The 16113-nt window shown below is 46.7% G+C and overlaps 3 protein-coding genes across 5 annotated transcripts; 2 read left to right on the forward strand and 1 right to left on the reverse strand.

Annotated features, from left to right (window-relative positions):
• Window positions 1-625: 625 nt before the first annotated feature.
• On the forward strand, window positions 626-3545 carry LOC108153540. Of its 2 annotated transcripts, none has more exons than XM_017283607.2 (6): window positions 626-1604; window positions 1669-1772; window positions 1830-2004; window positions 2075-2264; window positions 2323-2471; window positions 2743-3545. In XM_017283607.2, the coding sequence occupies exons 1-6, from the start codon at window positions 1371-1373 to the stop codon at window positions 3358-3360; spliced, it is 1470 nt and encodes a 489-aa protein (XP_017139096.1). In that variant the 5' UTR covers window positions 626-1370; the 3' UTR covers window positions 3361-3545. The 2 variants fall into 2 exon arrangements, with proteins under 2 accessions (XP_017139096.1, XP_017139095.1); XM_017283606.2 differs by having other exon boundaries at window positions 1830-1992; window positions 2054-2264.
• Window positions 3546-3881: 336 nt separating this feature from the next.
• On the forward strand, window positions 3882-12124 carry LOC108152905. 2 transcript variants are annotated; one of them, XM_017282551.2, is made up of 8 exons: window positions 3882-4147; window positions 7577-7719; window positions 8802-9097; window positions 9177-9887; window positions 9955-10433; window positions 10492-10606; window positions 10677-10893; window positions 10951-12124. In XM_017282551.2, exons 2-8 carry the CDS (start codon window positions 7657-7659, stop codon window positions 11188-11190), a joined length of 2121 nt encoding a protein of 706 aa, XP_017138040.1. In that variant the 5' UTR covers window positions 3882-4147; window positions 7577-7656; the 3' UTR covers window positions 11191-12124. The 2 variants fall into 2 exon arrangements, with proteins under 2 accessions (XP_017138040.1, XP_017138041.1); XM_017282552.2 differs by lacking the exon at window positions 3882-4147 and adding an exon at window positions 4165-4290.
• On the reverse strand, window positions 12040-14515 carry LOC108152906 (protein odr-4 homolog). The gene is made up of 5 exons (XM_017282554.2): window positions 14326-14515; window positions 14066-14231; window positions 13924-13999; window positions 13739-13864; window positions 12040-13292 (listed from the first exon to the last, which is right to left on the reverse strand). The coding sequence occupies exons 1-5, from the start codon at window positions 14416-14418 to the stop codon at window positions 12302-12304; spliced, it is 1452 nt and encodes a 483-aa protein (XP_017138043.1). The 5' UTR covers window positions 14419-14515; the 3' UTR covers window positions 12040-12301.
• Between the last annotated feature and the right edge of the window lie 1598 nt (window positions 14516-16113).

Consider the following 16113-nt stretch of genomic DNA (forward strand, 5'->3'; position numbering starts at 1 on the left):
CGATCAGGCCCTTAAATTCAGACACTTATGGATATTACCGGAGAGTGTATCCATAAAATGGTTAATGCATGGCACTACCATAATGTATACCAGTAAATTTTAAATTAATAAGCTAGCATTTCGTATCACAGCTTATCCGAACCGAACAGAACGGTTGAGAGGTCGTGAGTGTAGTGTATGGTGTCATTGGAGACATACTGATTCGGTTGTTGAACGCAATCCCTGTTAAACAGATCCAATTATGGGTACAATACATTTACAGACGGCACGAGGAGGGTTATTCTGGGGCACACCACACTCAAAGCCGGATGGGATGGCAGGGAACAACGAGGCGTGCCGTGCCAGCGATCGTAATTAGTTCGTGTCTGAAGAAGTAGTTGCTCTTTTGTAGCGCGATAACGGTGACACAGTCGTCGGCCCCCGGCCCGGCCTCGAGAGAATCTTAGTGCATTCTATAGCGGCAAGAGAACAGAGCTCTCCGGACGAAAGTTCTTTTGCCTGTGCTTGGCTGTGTGTGTGTGTGTGTGTGTCTGTGTGTATCCATACTTGCGGACGTGAGAATGAGTGTCGGCATTATGATTGTACTCTTTATTATATGGCCGCAATACGAAGTAATTCTCAAGTTAACTTTTCAGTTGAATCGGAGCGCGCGAGCATGAGCATCATCCAGAGAGAGGGCACCGCGGCTCCAATCTTAATTTAAGTTGTTAATTTTCGCGCTCTGTGCCTGTGCTAAATGACCTTAAGTGATTCTCGACCTACCTGTACGTAGAAACCCACGAGCTGAGTAATTCCAGTAGTAACGCGATCAGTCTCTGGAACGGCGGACCAATCTAGTACCTAATACATATATGTATCCCTGGAGTGCAATGATTTGAGCCGATGAAAATCTATGAAATGTTTATAAGTGTTGTTGTCTATTGGGGAGAATCATCGGGTATCTATGTGTAATTCCAACGGTCACGATTTATTGACATGAGCAGTTTACTTAGCAAGTGAATGAGAGAAGCGAGAGCGAGCTTTCCCACACAAAGAAATCAAACAGAAAGCTTTGGGCGAACAGCTGTTCCAGTGTACGAACTAAGCTTTGGGGTTTATTGCTCTCTGAGCATGTGACAGCCGCCACTGGCTGCACTTTCCAGCCGGAGAGATATTTCTCTATCTCTCCACCACCACCACCCCCACCCATAAAAGGTAGCTCCAATTTTTATCAGCACGAAGTACGAGTCACACAGATAAGGAGAAGCCGGCGGGTGTTAAGTCATTTTCAAAAATTATCGCTTCGTTACTTTGCGCAATCGAATGGGAAGGGAGAACGCGACGCGTAATGCAGTGCGTAGTCGAGTAGAACCCCCCTCCGAGCAACAATCATGAATAAGCTACGATCCCTGCTGCCGGGCCAACAGACGCCCTCACAGGCCTCCTCCCGCCACTCGGTGGCACTAGAGCCGGAGATTGGCTTTCAGATCACCATCGACACCGCTGGCGGCGAGAGTGCTACCAAGAACTCAGCGGCAGTGCCAGAACTCAATGTCCATCTCATAGCCGCCCGACATCTTCCCTCCCTGTTCGGGTTCAAGATCGTTCAGGGTTATTTGATAAAGGTAATGATGATTTATATCGCTTTCCATATCGTTTGAATGACTCTCTCTTTGTACTGCTATTCAGGTGAAGTTATTTCCCGGAACGAAGCGCTTGGACAGCAGCATTCAAACCAACACGTGGCCAAAGTTCAATGAAAACTTCAAGTTTCCACTGGTTCCAGACATTAAGTAAGAACTATGGCCCGCTTTTCCGCTGTTAGTGAAATTAAAGGTTTCATTAATCAGATCTTCACTGAAACATGGCTCCGCACGGGACATGCTGTCCCGCCGTTCCACCAATAACCACCAGCAGACAAGCCAAACGATTCACGTCCCAGAGCCGGACGAACTTTTTGCCGGCCAATTTGTGGTCTTCACCGTGTACGCTCTCCTGGAACTACCTGCCGCAGTGAGTCAGTCAGTGAGTGATCCGCCCGCCCCTTTGTTGGCTAACATCCCTGTTTTAACAGAGTTTTAATCGCTTTAACAAGACATACCGCTCGCTGAAGGAAAGGAGCTCCAATTTTGTGCAGCGCTTGGTTGACTCATCGCCGGGTACTCCCAACGAATCAAAGCCCGAAGCTCTCGGCAAGCCGAACGACGGAAAGACGAAGAAAAAATCGGAGAACCCAAGGGATGCCATGCCACCGTTGACCATCAGCGAGTCCCGGAGGAACATAGGTGAGTGTCAAGTGGGGACACACACATTCTTCGAAACTTCGCTGATCGGTTCTCTCAGGTTCCGTCACTTGCTACCTGGAGCCCAAACTTTTTAAGCGGAATGCACGAACTGGCTGCTATTCCTCGGAAGAGCTATGGCTTCCCATCAAAGATATAACGACGACGGTCTCCAAAACATCGTCCAGCAGCAACAACAACAATAACACTGTAAGTTAGAAATAAAGAAAGACATAACTACTGCTTGTGCGTACATATATGACTGTTACCAAATAACCTGACCCGAACTTGTGTTGACATGGCGCCCAAGCGTCCCAGCGGCCCAGTGTATGTTTTTCAACGTAATGGAGATGTACCTTAATTGTCCAGAGTGAAAGCTGACTCCGCCGATTGCAGTTGGGAAACCACAACAACACAAGAAAACAAATTATTTGGAATGGCAATCCCAACAGCTAAATTAATTGTCGCACTTTATTTCCAGCTTAATAACTCTCCCAAAGGCGTTGTCGAGCTGGCCCTCGAGGTGCGCGATCTCGGCGAGGGGGAGCCACCAGAAGGCGGCGGCATTCCCGAGACGACTCCGTCGCCAACTCCTGCACCAGGACCTGCATCGAACAATTGGCAACGAATGACCGCCGAGGTGAAGCGGAAGATGGGCATGAGCAATGCCAGCCATATCGAGTCCGGCAGATACGTTCTGCGCGTGACGACCACGCGCATGCGCTGCTCCAACAAAGTCAAGGACGAGCTGGAGGCCACGGCCAGTGCTGGAGTCTACGTGAAGACCACTGCCTTTGAGCATGGCATCTACATAGATGCCTGGAAGTCGCCCAACTTCTTCCCATCGCTCTCTACCAAATGGGACGATGGTACGGACGCCAATGAGGGAACAATAACCATCCCGCTCCGCAGTCTGGAGCAGCTGGAGAACATTGTCGTACGGGTAACACTGGCCACGAAGAAGATGGGCAAGAAACTTGTTCTGGGCACAGTTCTGATCGGGGGCGATCGTGCTGGGGACACGGGCTCGGAGCAGATGCGTCTTATCCGGGAGACTCCACCCGGCGAGCGGGTGGCTGCATGGCACTGCTATCAATAGTGACGCTCCAGCTACAGCTCCAGCTCCAGCTCCAGCCCAAGATGAAAGCCAAGCAATTCCATGCCAATGTAAATAGCATACGTTTTAGCCATTTAATATCCAAATCAAAGTGTAGGTTTCTACGCAGCATGTATATACGTACGCATGTGTGTACTTTTCGATCATAAAATTATTAAATTTAATTGTAAACAGTAAAGTATTTCATCGGGAAAGTTGGTTCATTTTTCATCGTCGACGGCGTGTAACACTTGGTTTACAACCAGCAGCGGCACCTTCTCATGATTCGGCGGCGTCTGGATCACCTATCCGCAGAGGCAGCAAAGAAACAGACGGACGGACAGACAGACAGACATATGTGCGTGCCCTGGCCTGGGTTTTTCGCTTGGAAGAAGCTATACGAAATACTACGTAAATTTTTCCCACTATCCCACTATTCCAACGCACTGTGCACGGCCGAAATGTGTGTGGAAAAAGTCGTCGCATATGGGACGTTTTTTTCAGCTCCGAGCGAACGTTGGATTGGCGTCCGCTCAGTTCTCGAGAAGCCGTCGGTTGGATCGGATCGGATCGGTTGTGTGCTCTGCTACTTCGCTACTGTGCTACTGTGCCACTGTGGTGTGGAGTTATGAGGAGAGGCAACGGACTACGGATCGCAGTTCTTGTGGTGTGGCTTATGCCTCTGTGCCGCTGATTTTTTGTCTGTGTAAAAATAAAATTGCTCAAATACGAAATACATAAAGTGCCTGTCTAGTGCGCGAAGCTGCCTTTTGAGAATATTGAAAAGCAGGTAAACATTGGGCAAACGTTGACATTCGACTCGAATCGAATCGAATCGTATCGAATCGGCTTGAATTGAAATTACCTTCAAAATGCATCTCCTATGATTCTGAAAAGTTGCGAATCGAAGTGCAGTTGCCGCCTGATATACGAGTATGTACGACATATAAGTTTCATTCATGACAACAATCTGTGTTCGAATATACTATGCTATATGCGGATCTGCATTCATGCGAACTCTGATACATACATATGTATGTACATACATGTACATGTACATGAGCATATATGCACATATGTGCTCTCATCTGTGTTTAAAATGCGTTTAATTCATCTGTTGAAAATGGGCGGCACTGTTCTGGGGTGTTTGGTGGAGTAGGGGGATGTGGAGAGAGGGAGAGGCATCTTTGTGATGGCATCTCGCCGACGTATCTGCTGCGGCAGTGTGCGTGCGCCAGTCGAAGCATGATTTATTTTCAACAACTTCCGCCAAACTTAGTCGCCGCAGAACCACATTTACATAGTGTAATGCGTAGCCTAATACAAAAGAAATCGAAAACGGTTTCCGATACAAGCGACCGGACTACGGGTCCCGCCGACTAATAAATTAAGAGAACCCGAATCTGTGACGCGATTTCGGCCACCACAGCACCACTGCCCACGGGCTGCCTGCCCACCGCTTCCCACCGCTGCCCACCAGATAGACAAAAGCTAACGAAGCTCGATCTTTCGGTAATCGGTGCGGTGCGTCATTAAAATTGCATTTCGTTAAACGGGGGCGCCCGCGGACCTGCCACTGCAACGCAGCGCGACAGCTGCTCGGTCCAACCAGACACTGTGGCTGGCTGGCTGGCCGGCTAGAGATTGGGTGCAAATAAGCACACATCCCATCCCACTAGTGGACCCACCAGTGGCCGCTTAGCCAACGCATCTGTGGAAGTTGTTGATCTCTGGCCAGAGATCCAAATTTGTACATTTCATTCATAAAAAGCGAAGAGCCGAGCAGAGCAGAGCAGAGCAGAGCAGAGCAGAGCAGAGCGTACTGTTTCCAAACAAAATACGCCACAGCCACAGCTACACAACCTATTGACCGACCACATGCCGAGAAGGTGTGGATGTGGGAGGGCCTGAAGATGGGTTGCAAGATCATGTTTGGTTTGTGCTGGGCGTTGGGTGGGATCAAGTAAACATATTTATTTATGAGCTCTTTCGCCCATTAGATATACTCGCAAGTATGCAAAAGGTGGGATAATTTGATAAACGGACATTTGGCTTCCGAACCACAGCCACAGGCATTTATTTTCCAAATCCAACATCTGGGTAATATGCGATAATTTTATGGTGCGAGTATTTATGACGCCAAGTCGACGCGTCGACCCCGTCATAGTTGATTTTTAATCGCACTTTGTCAAGGTAAGGCAAAGCGCTGTGGTTGCCGATGCTGCCGAAGGCGGAGGTGGAGGTGGAGGCGGAGGCGGTGCCAGTGGCGGCTGCGGGTCGCCAGTGGCAGCTAGCGGTTTGTTTACCCGGACAGATCACAGATCGCAGATCGCAGATCGGGAGGGAGGCAGATCTCGGGAGACTGACTGCCTGAGACTGCCGGAGACGGAGACGGCTTCTCTGTTTGCTGCTCTGTTTGCTATGCGGACGCATCGTGTTCTAATTTAAGAATCCGCGTCGCTCCACGCACACACAAATGTACTATTTCCGTCTACTATATGACAATTAGGGTGGACTCTTCCACTTGATACTGGGAGTAACATAGTTCTTGTGTTATAATACCAGTCGCTTTATTGCCAGAAAGTGTAGATATAGTACAGCCTTAAAAGATATGGTAAGAATTTTCGAAATAATATTATTATATGTATATTCCAGCGGGAAATGTCCACCTTAATGCATACCCATATATCGTCAGGTGTATGAATAGTTCTCTAGCGCTTTATTTGTTGTGGAATTTTATTTCCAACCGGCGAAAACATTCTTTACTTCACAGCACAGCAGGCAGGAGGGCGGGCAGGCGGGCAGCGTTACCCAATATCATCTTATTGGATTGCTTATTAGATGGAAGCGCTGACACAACACCCATAGACATTTCTCGAGTGGATTTTAGGCTTGTAGTACGAGTACAATAGTATTTATTGTTTGTGGAAATTGTACACCTATGATTGATTGATAAACAAGGCAAATATCGGTTTAGTTTTCTTAAATGGAAACCTGATAAACATATGTATTTGTTGTATACATTTCTGGTGTGTTTTGGGGAATGAACCCCATTTGGGGAAGAACCAGAATCCGCTAACTGGAGAGATGCATCTGCATCTGCATCGTGACAGAGCCAGAGCCAGAGCCATAGCCAGAGCGAGCGCCAGAGCAGCCCTGTCGCCTTGCGGCTGTCCTTAATGGTGGGAGCTGGTTTCAGCGCATCTGACCTTATATGTATGAGCAGCAGATACGAGATACTTGGGTCGCCATCTGAATATGGTCAACATTCAGTGTTGACGTAAGATCGATGTACTGTACATACGCGTGAACCAACAGGCTGTGCTCATTGCTGGTTGCTTCTGCTGCTTCTGGGACTACTTAAAATTCCTCGGTGCAGTTGGGATTCGAAAGCGGTGAGAGGTGGGGGTGGGGATGCGAGTACGAGTACCAGTACGAGAGTATTAGTTTGCCAGACCCCCCCCCTTACAAACACTCGTACCCCAAACCGACAAAGGCACTCGCATCCCACAATCCCCAGCACCAGCACCAGCATCAGCATCATCCCAATGCTGTGCCTTTGAAAAAAATGTATGTACATAGTTTATCTTTATGTTTTTGTGCTTTTTTTTTTTCAATTTTCCCTTCCCCATTCCCCACTCTGCTTGTAATTAGTACATGTATGAGTATGTAGCTAATTAATTTTCACTTTCTGGCCCACGCTTTTGATCGCTTTGGGCTAAGGTCTTATACAAGTTCAAATGTTTTTGCTTTGTAGTGGGAGTGGGAGCGGGATCGGAGCGGGAGCGGGATCACATCGGCATTGGCATCGTTTAATTGTGCAGTGCCACAAGGAGCGGAGCAGACTTCTTGGATTGTTTTACTTTGACGCAAATGAGTCGCTTAGTTCGGGTAAATTAGGCAAATGAATTGGCACTTAAAAGCATGTCAGATGAGCATGAGGATGAGATGAGTCCCCTTTGAGAGTACCCTACCGAACCGAACCACAAGTACAGGTTCAAGTACAAGTGCTTGTGCTTGTGCTTGTGCTTGTGCTTGTGCAGCCAACATGAAAGATACAATACATTATATAAGATAATTGGACTATTGCAAAAACCAGTAGCCTTTCTTTGGCTCTTGGATCTTGGATCTCTTTCTTACTCTAAAATACAGAACATTTTGGCAATACTTTTTCGAATCATTAATACAGTATTGTACTATTCTTTCTTTTCTCTATTAGACCTACAGTGCATTTATAACGTCCCCGGGTGGACGGTCTATTATCCAACACAACGACAACGAGATCATTAGCAACTAAGCATGAAAGTAATGTGCTATATTTTTGAATTCCTGTCAGTTGTTCAACTGCTGGTCGAAACTCAGGTGAGTCTATTGAATGTTCGGATGCCGGTACCCATACCGATATCGATGCTGACATAAAATACCGATCGCCCACCCACTTGACCTAGCTATTTGAATATTACGTCAACTCGAAACAATTCCATTCCATGGGGAACGGAACGGTGTGGTGTGTACTACTAACAATTGCAAGGTCAATTACCGCGTCCAAATTAGTCGCACTCTCGGTTTTTGTTTTGTTTTTTGTCATTGCTGATTGGGAAACGAAACTTATGTATATGTAGGTTGAAAATCGGGTCCGGAACGATGTCAGAGTCTCCTTGAGCTTGAGGTGGTGCCGGGGGCATTGCATGCGGCTCGGTTCGGTTCGTATTTCCGCATGATTTCATGAGAATTTCGCGGTTCCAGTGTTCCCCAAAATTTGATAGACATAGACGGGGGATTTTACTAAACGTTGATCTCAGTGTGGGAATTTAGTTGATATGACGATAGTTATAGAGCAATATACCCTGTTTGATACTTGGGTTCATTTATTTGCCAGTCAAATAAAGTATGGCATACTTTTGGGGAGAGATCCCAAAACAAACAAAATGCAATTACTACCTCTGTAAGTAACAGTTATATGGGGATTTATATAGGGATACGCGGCTGCCATCGAAGCCTATTTTAGACTTGGGATGGATGTGGCTGTGGCTGTGGATGTAGGGATACGACAATCGCCAGCTCTGCCGTGTCGGCAAAAAGCGTATGTTATTTATAGCGCCCGACGGCGCGTCGCATTGGGAACTGGAGCTGGGACCGAAGTACTTTTTCTCGGAGACGAGATCCCAATGCGAACGCAGACACCGAAACTGTCGAGAGCAATGACACTTCAAATAAAAAGCGGCGACATCTCGCCAGTGCCATTGTCTGATTTATGGCAGATGGGTGAAGCTGGGTGAAGCAAATGTTGAGAGGCTCCCTCCTTAGGGCCTCGGACCGGCCTAAGGCGGCTGCTGAAATGGGAGTCCGAAACTGTGGGTCGCAGATCGCATTACACGTCCCGTCCCATAAAACAGGAAACCGAAGCCTTCTCTGTTGGTAATTGAAATGCTTTTCCCCGTCAGAGTGGGCACGTCCAAGAGGCGAAAAGGTCCATAAATGCAGAGATACGAGACGCACTGGGCCACCATCGGTCGTACCACGGCTCCCACTGGATCGACGGAAAGCGGGTCCACCGGATGCGTATGCCCCACCAGCGCTGGAGTGGCCGCCGACGGTCGATCAACCATCACCAGCCCTTCAGCCGCTGGACCCAGTGGACGCCCTGTGACGAGGAGTGCGTCAAGCGACGGGAGCGATACTGCAAGGCGAAGCGCCGTTGTGGTCACACCAAGCACGTGGAGCAGAGCAAGTGTCGACGGTGAGTGGCGAGGAGTTTTAGGTATTGATTCAAAGGTGTTCAATATATCTATGTACGGTATGTGTGCTATGCATTGCAGCTGCCATCCGGCACCACATCCACCTATGAAGTGGCATCAGACAATAACCAGAGAGCCGGTGCACATCCAGCAGGAGCATCACAGCCAGCCGTCGATAATCATCAATGCAGCGGCTGCTGCTTCAAGTGGTCCCTCTTCTACATACGCCACAGCACACCCGCCAGAACCACCCACCAGCTATTGGCCGCCAAGTCCTCCCCACGAATCGGTGGAGGTGGTGCACAGGGTGCCATCGCATCGTCCCAAAGTGGTGTACAGCGAGGAGGAAGAGGAGCAGGAACAGGAACAGGAATCTGATGACTCGGGCTACTCCGGAGAGCGCGGCGACTTCTTTGTGCTCAAACACAATCGCCACAGACGACGACAACGCCCCAGGAAGCGTCCGCAAAGGATTAAAAAGCCGAGCTACTCCTACGAAGATGATGATTTTGACGACTATTTGCAGCCAAAGTCCCTGCGGCCACGGAACATGATCGTGGACAGCAGCAGCGGCCTAGAGGGCGACATTTTCCAGTACGAGGACTTTGATCTCGAGCAGGAGAACCTCGAACCGGAGTCGGAGGAATACCTCGACTTCCGAAACGACAGTTGGCCCCAGTCGCCGAAGGAACGATACACGCCAGACGGACTCATTCCACGCCGCAGACGTATTTACTCCAAGTGGAGCCGGTGGAGCAGGTGCACTCCGAAATGCACCACGCGACGCTACAAGTAAGATTGAGCCACTCCTGACGAAGTCGTCCCTAACCCCCAGCTATTCCTTTTATCCTTCTCTCAGAAAGTGTCGGATCAACGAGCAGTGCGGTCGCGAGGTGCTCCGCGAGATCGCCTACTGCTACACGGAGGGAAGCTTCTGCCAGCAGTGGCTGCAGACCCAGTTTCAGAAGACGCCCGCCTATGAGACGAGGCCTGGTCCCGGCTCGGCTCCTGCCATGCAGCGCAGGCAGTCGGACGCCGCCATGAACAGGCTTACGAACAACGAACTTGGGGTAATCATGACCAGCAAGGGCTATCGTGGGCCAGAGTACACGCCGATCAAGCTCCACTGCGGCATCGCGCGCAGCGGGAGCGGACGACGCAACATGAACAACATGCTGAAGATTATTGGTGGCAAGGCGGCTAGAAAGGGGGAGTGGCCGTGGCAGGTGGCCATCCTGAACCGCTTCAAGGAGGCCTTCTGCGGAGGCACGCTCGTTGCGCCCAGCTGGGTCCTAACAGCCGCCCACTGTGTTCGGAAGGTGCTCTACGTACGCCTAGGTGGGTATTTCAAGAAAAATTAGTCCTGGGACAGCTAGCTATATGATATGACCCACAGGGGAGCACAATCTCGACTACGAGGACGGATCCGAGGTGCAGCTGCGGGTGCTGAAGAGCTTTAAACACCCGAACTTCGATAGGCGTACGGTCGACAGCGATGTGGCACTTCTAAGGTGGGTAGAAATGCGTCTAACTAACCTGGAAACTCCTCCTCAATCTGCCAGTCTCTTTCTCTCTCCAAAGGCTCCCTAAGCCAGCCAATGCCACCACCTGGATTGGCTACTCTTGTCTGCCACGACCCTTTCAGGCACTGCCCAAAAATGTGGACTGCACGGTGATCGGATGGGGAAAGCGTCGCAACCACGATGCGGCGGGCACGAGCGTGCTGCACAAAGCGAATGTGCCCATCATCCCAATGGATAACTGCCGAAACGTTTACCACGACTACACCATCACAAAGGTACTTATCAATATACAAGACTCTATCGGGATCCTATATGGGAATTCTTTATTGCAGAACATGTTTTGCGCTGGTCACCGCCGTGGACTCATCGACACCTGTGCCGGGGACTCGGGCGGCCCTTTACTGTGCCGTGACACCACCAAGCCCAACCATCCGTGGACCATCTTTGGCATAACTTCGTTCGGCGATGGCTGCGCCAAGCGCAACAAATTCGGAATATATGCCCGGGTGCCGAACTACGTCGACTGGGTGTGGTCCGTGGTTAACTGCAATGGAAACTGCAAGATGCAGTAGTCATTGCTGATTGATTGATTTATTGATGCTGGGGACTTGAGTCCGATCTGTTGCAGAGGCTGTGAAAGATTAATGTATACCTTAAGTGCCTTAAGATCCGTGAGGTAAATCCTCAGATTACGAGTCCAAGCTTATGAAAGCTAGAAGTTCCCTAAATAAGTCCATGCATGTAATTAAGTCTATTCGAAAAGGGTTTAAAAAAAACCATTCAAACGATGTTTCGACTCCAAATCTCGTTCTAGCTGGGCTCCCTTATGTACATAGAAACTCGTAAATAATTTTTTTTACTCGACCCAACTTTATGTTATATGTTAAAAAGTTATATATGTATGTATATCTCGTATTCCCGTAAGCTAAGTTAAGAACATGCAGAAATCTGAGATTCACCAATGTACTTAACCACAGTTTAGTTGGCAGCACATTTTTAATGAACATTTTTATACATTTTTAAGAGATTCAACAATCAAATCAATGTGTAAATAATGCAAGTATTTGACTTTATACTCTGTCTAATAAGTATTTTAATGATCAATTAACGAAAATGAGTAGAATAGTAAATTAAGTCAATTAAGTCAGGTCTGATGGCAGAACCGAAACCCGTTTAGATCAGTTTAGAGCTATTTTAAATCGAAATACCCAGATGGGTATACGATTTATGGCGCTATTGGAATTGCTATGGAATTCAAGGTTTCGACTAAAGAGACCTACAGAATTGAGCAGAATTCATATACATACATATGTAATCGAAATTCCAACAATTCCAAATTCTGCTGCTCTGCTGATAAATCATTTCCTGAGATGTAAAACAGATGAACGCAGGAAGGGAAATACCAAAGATCGAAAGAAATGTACATTACGCATTAGTTTATATTTATTGGTGTTAAATGCCGCGCACGCTTTTTATCCACAATAAAATTATTTAACGTGACCCCTATACACATTTTTTTACCTCTACGAGTACACAATGGATTATAAAAACAAACGATCACAAGAGAGAGGTGAGTGTGCACACGCGCACACTTGCAAATAATAGTATATCTGTATATAAAAAAATTCCGTACAAAGATCTACACATAGGGGGAGGAGTCCATCCGATTGGCATCCCAGCTGCCTATTTGTCAGTCAATATGTAGTGAAGGGCCACCGACGTCATCAGCACCAGGAGGGCGACGGCAATGCCCAGCATATAGAGGCTGCGCGACAGCTCCGGGTTTGGCATCGAGCTGGTCGTGCTGCGTATGTCGTCTTCTTGGTCTCCGCTTGCAAGGACGTTTGCAAAGTTAATATCGTCCGGTTGTCCCTCGGCATCCATGATAATTGCTTCTGGGTCCAATTCCACGTCAAGGATTTGCTTTGCCTGTGCCACGACAACGGTAGGAGCCTCACCACGGAATAGGTATTCAGAAAACTGCACAGCGATGGCGGTAGATGTGCTCGGGCCTTCTGAAGGTAGGCTAAAGAATACTCGACGTGGCGGCTCGCTTATAAAGGTGGCTTCGTTGGTGACGTATGGGTCCGTAAGGCCATCGCAGTAGACTTGGATGCGCGTTGTCAATGAGCGCAGAACGTCATCGCGCAGGTAGCGCTTCACGTCCGCGATGCTGTTCCGCGCACTGCAGTAGATGCGCGTAGAGATGATACCGCTCATACGCAGACAGCCGTTGAACTCGCGCACCTTAATATCTGTTGGCTTGGCAAGCTGACACTTTACCGGGAGTAGAATGCTGGCACGAATGATCTCAGATCCGCCAACGAATCCTTGTGAGCCCATGAGGCGCAGAGCATCGGATACATCGCTATCTGATGTTGTCGCAGAGTTACCCGCTGCGGCTTTGAGTTCTTCTTCTTTGCTTTTACTCTTCTTGATGTAGGTCTGCAGGTCGATGGTGTCCTCGACGAACTCGTTCTGAAGAAACACCTCGCTGACAAGAATGGTTTTGCGAAATGCAAGTATAACATTCTTAAGCTGGTCCTCAATGTTGATCCGACGCACCGTTTCCACTATGGGCAAGATGTCCTCCAAGTCGTATGAGCATTCAATCTGTATCCACTCGAACGGCTTGTCCACAAACTTGAACTCCATGTTGGAGAAGGTACCTCCGCTGTCAAGGGAGAAGATAAATAGAGTTCGCATTAGTCCGTCAAGCAAGGCACAATTGAAAGCTAAATACAACACATACAATATAACGATATTATGGGGTGTACTAATACATAAAATGCATTCCGAGAAATCAGAATTGTACGAACAGGGGAAAGAAAACTAAATCATCATATATCACGACTAGATGCGAAAACGATTTATAATAATCTGCTAAGGATATGAAAATTGATTGGACTGAAACAAATTCGAGTAGTAGTTCTCATGTTATTTACCATATGATGCATTTTATGTTTGCCGTAAAATATGTTTTCTTGCAATGTCTATTTGAATACGTATAGTGTGTAAGCAATTCGTTTGGTAAAAGAAAAGATACACAATGAATATTCAGAGTAGCTCAACGACTGACCCGCAATTGGGGCTCAAGGGGGAGCGGAGCTGGTTACTTACTTGCCGTAGGTGTAACTCTTGCACACCACTTGCTTGTTGGCCAGGGAGTACGAGAGGAATGCGTAGTCGCTCTGTGCCAAATCGGTGGTATATATGCCGAGAGAATTATTGTTTTTCAATAGAATGCTGCAGGAAAGGGTAAAATTCAGCCGCTTTTCTTTTTGGATTCTATAATAGACACTCACTCGAAGACTTCAGAGAATATCTTCTTGGCCGTCTTTATTTCGGCACTCTGGTCATCGACTGAGGAAACAAAGATTCCTGCAAAGCAAAGCAAACACATTATATGGTACTTCCTCCCCTCAGTGGGCGTGCAAGCATACATACCGATGACGTCAAATGAGCCGGGACACATTTTGCTTGCGCTCAGCCATTGGGAGGCCAACGCCTGCGAGCTTATGGTCAGTCCGACTTCCGTCATGTCCTCCAGGTCGACATCGTCTTCATTATTCCTGGCCAAATGGACCACAAACGTTTTGGTCAGATCGGCTTGCTGTCGTCGTCGTCCGTTGCATTGCGCGAGGGGTAGAGAGTTGAGCGAGCGGGGCCGTGGACAACAAACAAATCTACGTGGCGGTGTTACTTACATGGCCGATGATGATGCCGTACGAGAACCGGTGTTCCCGTGCGCACTTCTCCAAGTAGTGCTCGTCCGCTTTGCTTAGGAGCAGTGTGCGCATTGTAAAAATTTATCTTGATAAATTAAATTAAATTTCTATTTAGAATTTAAAATCTTGTTGTCAGTGTTCGTTTATATGAGCCTGGAGAACAGAGCCCACTTAAGCCCCCTTTATTTAATCAGTTCAACGACTTGCGGTAAATGGCGGAAAATATTACTAATTGTAAATTCTTCTTGTAGATCCATGCCATCTGAGCTTAAAAAAAAAACCATATCTTTTATCTGAACTGCGCTAAAATGATTAAATTTTCATTATTTTCGGTGGCATATTAATATACCCACTGGTCTACAATGGGTTAATCGTTCTCCGTCGAGGGCTGGAAACCATATTCCCCGATTTTGATATTCGATTTGATATTACTGGCTAGCTAAGACTTTCAGCTCTGAACAAATAATTTTATCTGATTGACGAAATACTTTCGTACAAGACTGGCTATTTATAAGAACTCATGTTGGTTGGATTGTTTATAGAATAAGGTTTAAACAAAAAAGGTCATGAAAAATTTACATTTTGTACATGTTAGCTACATGGTAACTACACATTGGCTACATATCAACTACATATTTATGGAGTGGGGCAATTGTATACCCTATTTCCTTTAATTCATGTTGAAATTCAGCTTTCCAAGCTGATTTGATACATTAATAATGACGTTTTCTCAGAATGACCTGTTTTAGACCTATTTATGCATTTGATACATTTGAAATGACAAGCAAGTCCTTAATTCTATAATATCCTTCTTCCAAGGGTATGCTAAATTTTGCTCATTTTGAATAGCTAGAGATAATAATTTGATCGATCAGTTAAATGGCGTTTATTCTTTGTGTTTGTGCAAATCGATCTTGCAGTAACTTTGAAGACTAACAAAGAACACCTGTGCGCTAATTCGACTTCAAAACACATATATATAAGTGATTTTATTCTGCATTAAACATTGAAACAGTTTACATTGACCGCGAGCTTTTTACTTTAGTGTGTACGAATATTAAAAAATGTAAATAAACGAAGGCCTTAAGAGTTTTCCTTAATACTTTGAATTCTTCGGAATACCTCTTGTGGCCTCTTTTTAGCTGATAGAGCTTTAGGTTATTCAGGAGCTTTCAACAGTTTAACACAATTACCGAAAGACGCAAGCACGGAATACGAAGTTGTAGAGTCCGCACTACTGATGGGTGGCTTGGGAGATCCTCCCGGTGATCATCTCCAAAAAAAAAAAAAAACGAGTGCTCAATGATGTGTCGAAGACCCATGTCGATGGCACCCTCTAGTTTAGTCCAGAAGACCATGCTCAATCTCACTAATCTGAACGACAAAGATTGTCTCCATCACAACATCCATACGGAACCATTTATTGGGTAGTAAATCGATGCCGTCCAATATAGTTAGTTGCTATGTTTAAAGAAGAGTTTTAATAAAAATGTAAAAACAATATCATAACTGAGATATCTAAAGGCAGTTTTGGTTCAGTTCTTTGTAATTCTCAAGTACTTTATGTAATTAACTAGTTTTTCCATTTCCTTATTGTGCATCTCATACACATCATGTGAAACCGACCAGACGTCTGTGCTTGCAATCATTTCCATCTCAAAAACATTCCCTTGCTTGTTCCACACAGCATCGGAAAAGTGTTTTTGAACTCTGCGGTACAGTGATCGTGCACAGAATGTGTTCACGGTTATTTGGTTTACAATTTTG

This window comes from Drosophila miranda, chromosome XR (assembly GCF_003369915.1).
Source record: "Drosophila miranda strain MSH22 chromosome XR, D.miranda_PacBio2.1, whole genome shotgun sequence".
In the NCBI taxonomy this organism is placed as follows: Eukaryota; Metazoa; Arthropoda; class Insecta; order Diptera; family Drosophilidae; genus Drosophila; species Drosophila miranda.

Excerpts from the sequence above, each read along its gene's own strand:
- LOC108153540 (XM_017283606.2), top strand. The coding sequence starts at position 1,371 with ATGAATAAGCTACGATCCCTGCTGCCGGGCCAACAGACGCCCTCACAG. Across the intron at positions 2,265-2,322 it reads CGAGTCCCGGAGGAACATAG|GTTCCGTCACTTGCTACCTG; the intron begins GTGAGTGTCAAG and ends CGGTTCTCTCAG. Across the intron at positions 2,472-2,742 it reads GCAACAACAACAATAACACT|CTTAATAACTCTCCCAAAGG; the intron begins GTAAGTTAGAAA and ends CTTTATTTCCAG.
- LOC108152905 (XM_017282551.2), top strand. The coding sequence starts at position 7,657 with ATGAAAGTAATGTGCTATATTTTTGAATTCCTGTCAGTTGTTCAACTG. Across the intron at positions 7,720-8,801 it reads AACTGCTGGTCGAAACTCAG|AGTGGGCACGTCCAAGAGGC; the intron begins GTGAGTCTATTG and ends TTTCCCCGTCAG. Across the intron at positions 9,098-9,176 it reads GAGCAGAGCAAGTGTCGACG|CTGCCATCCGGCACCACATC; the intron begins GTGAGTGGCGAG and ends TATGCATTGCAG.
- LOC108152906 (XM_017282554.2), bottom strand. The coding sequence starts at position 14,418 with ATGCGCACACTGCTCCTAAGCAAAGCGGACGAGCACTACTTGGAGAAG. Across the intron at positions 13,865-13,923 it reads ATATTCTCTGAAGTCTTCGA|CATTCTATTGAAAAACAATA; the intron begins GTGAGTGTCTAT and ends CCTTTCCTGCAG. Across the intron at positions 13,293-13,738 it reads AAGAGTTACACCTACGGCAA|CGGAGGTACCTTCTCCAACA; the intron begins GTAAGTAACCAG and ends CTCCCTTGACAG.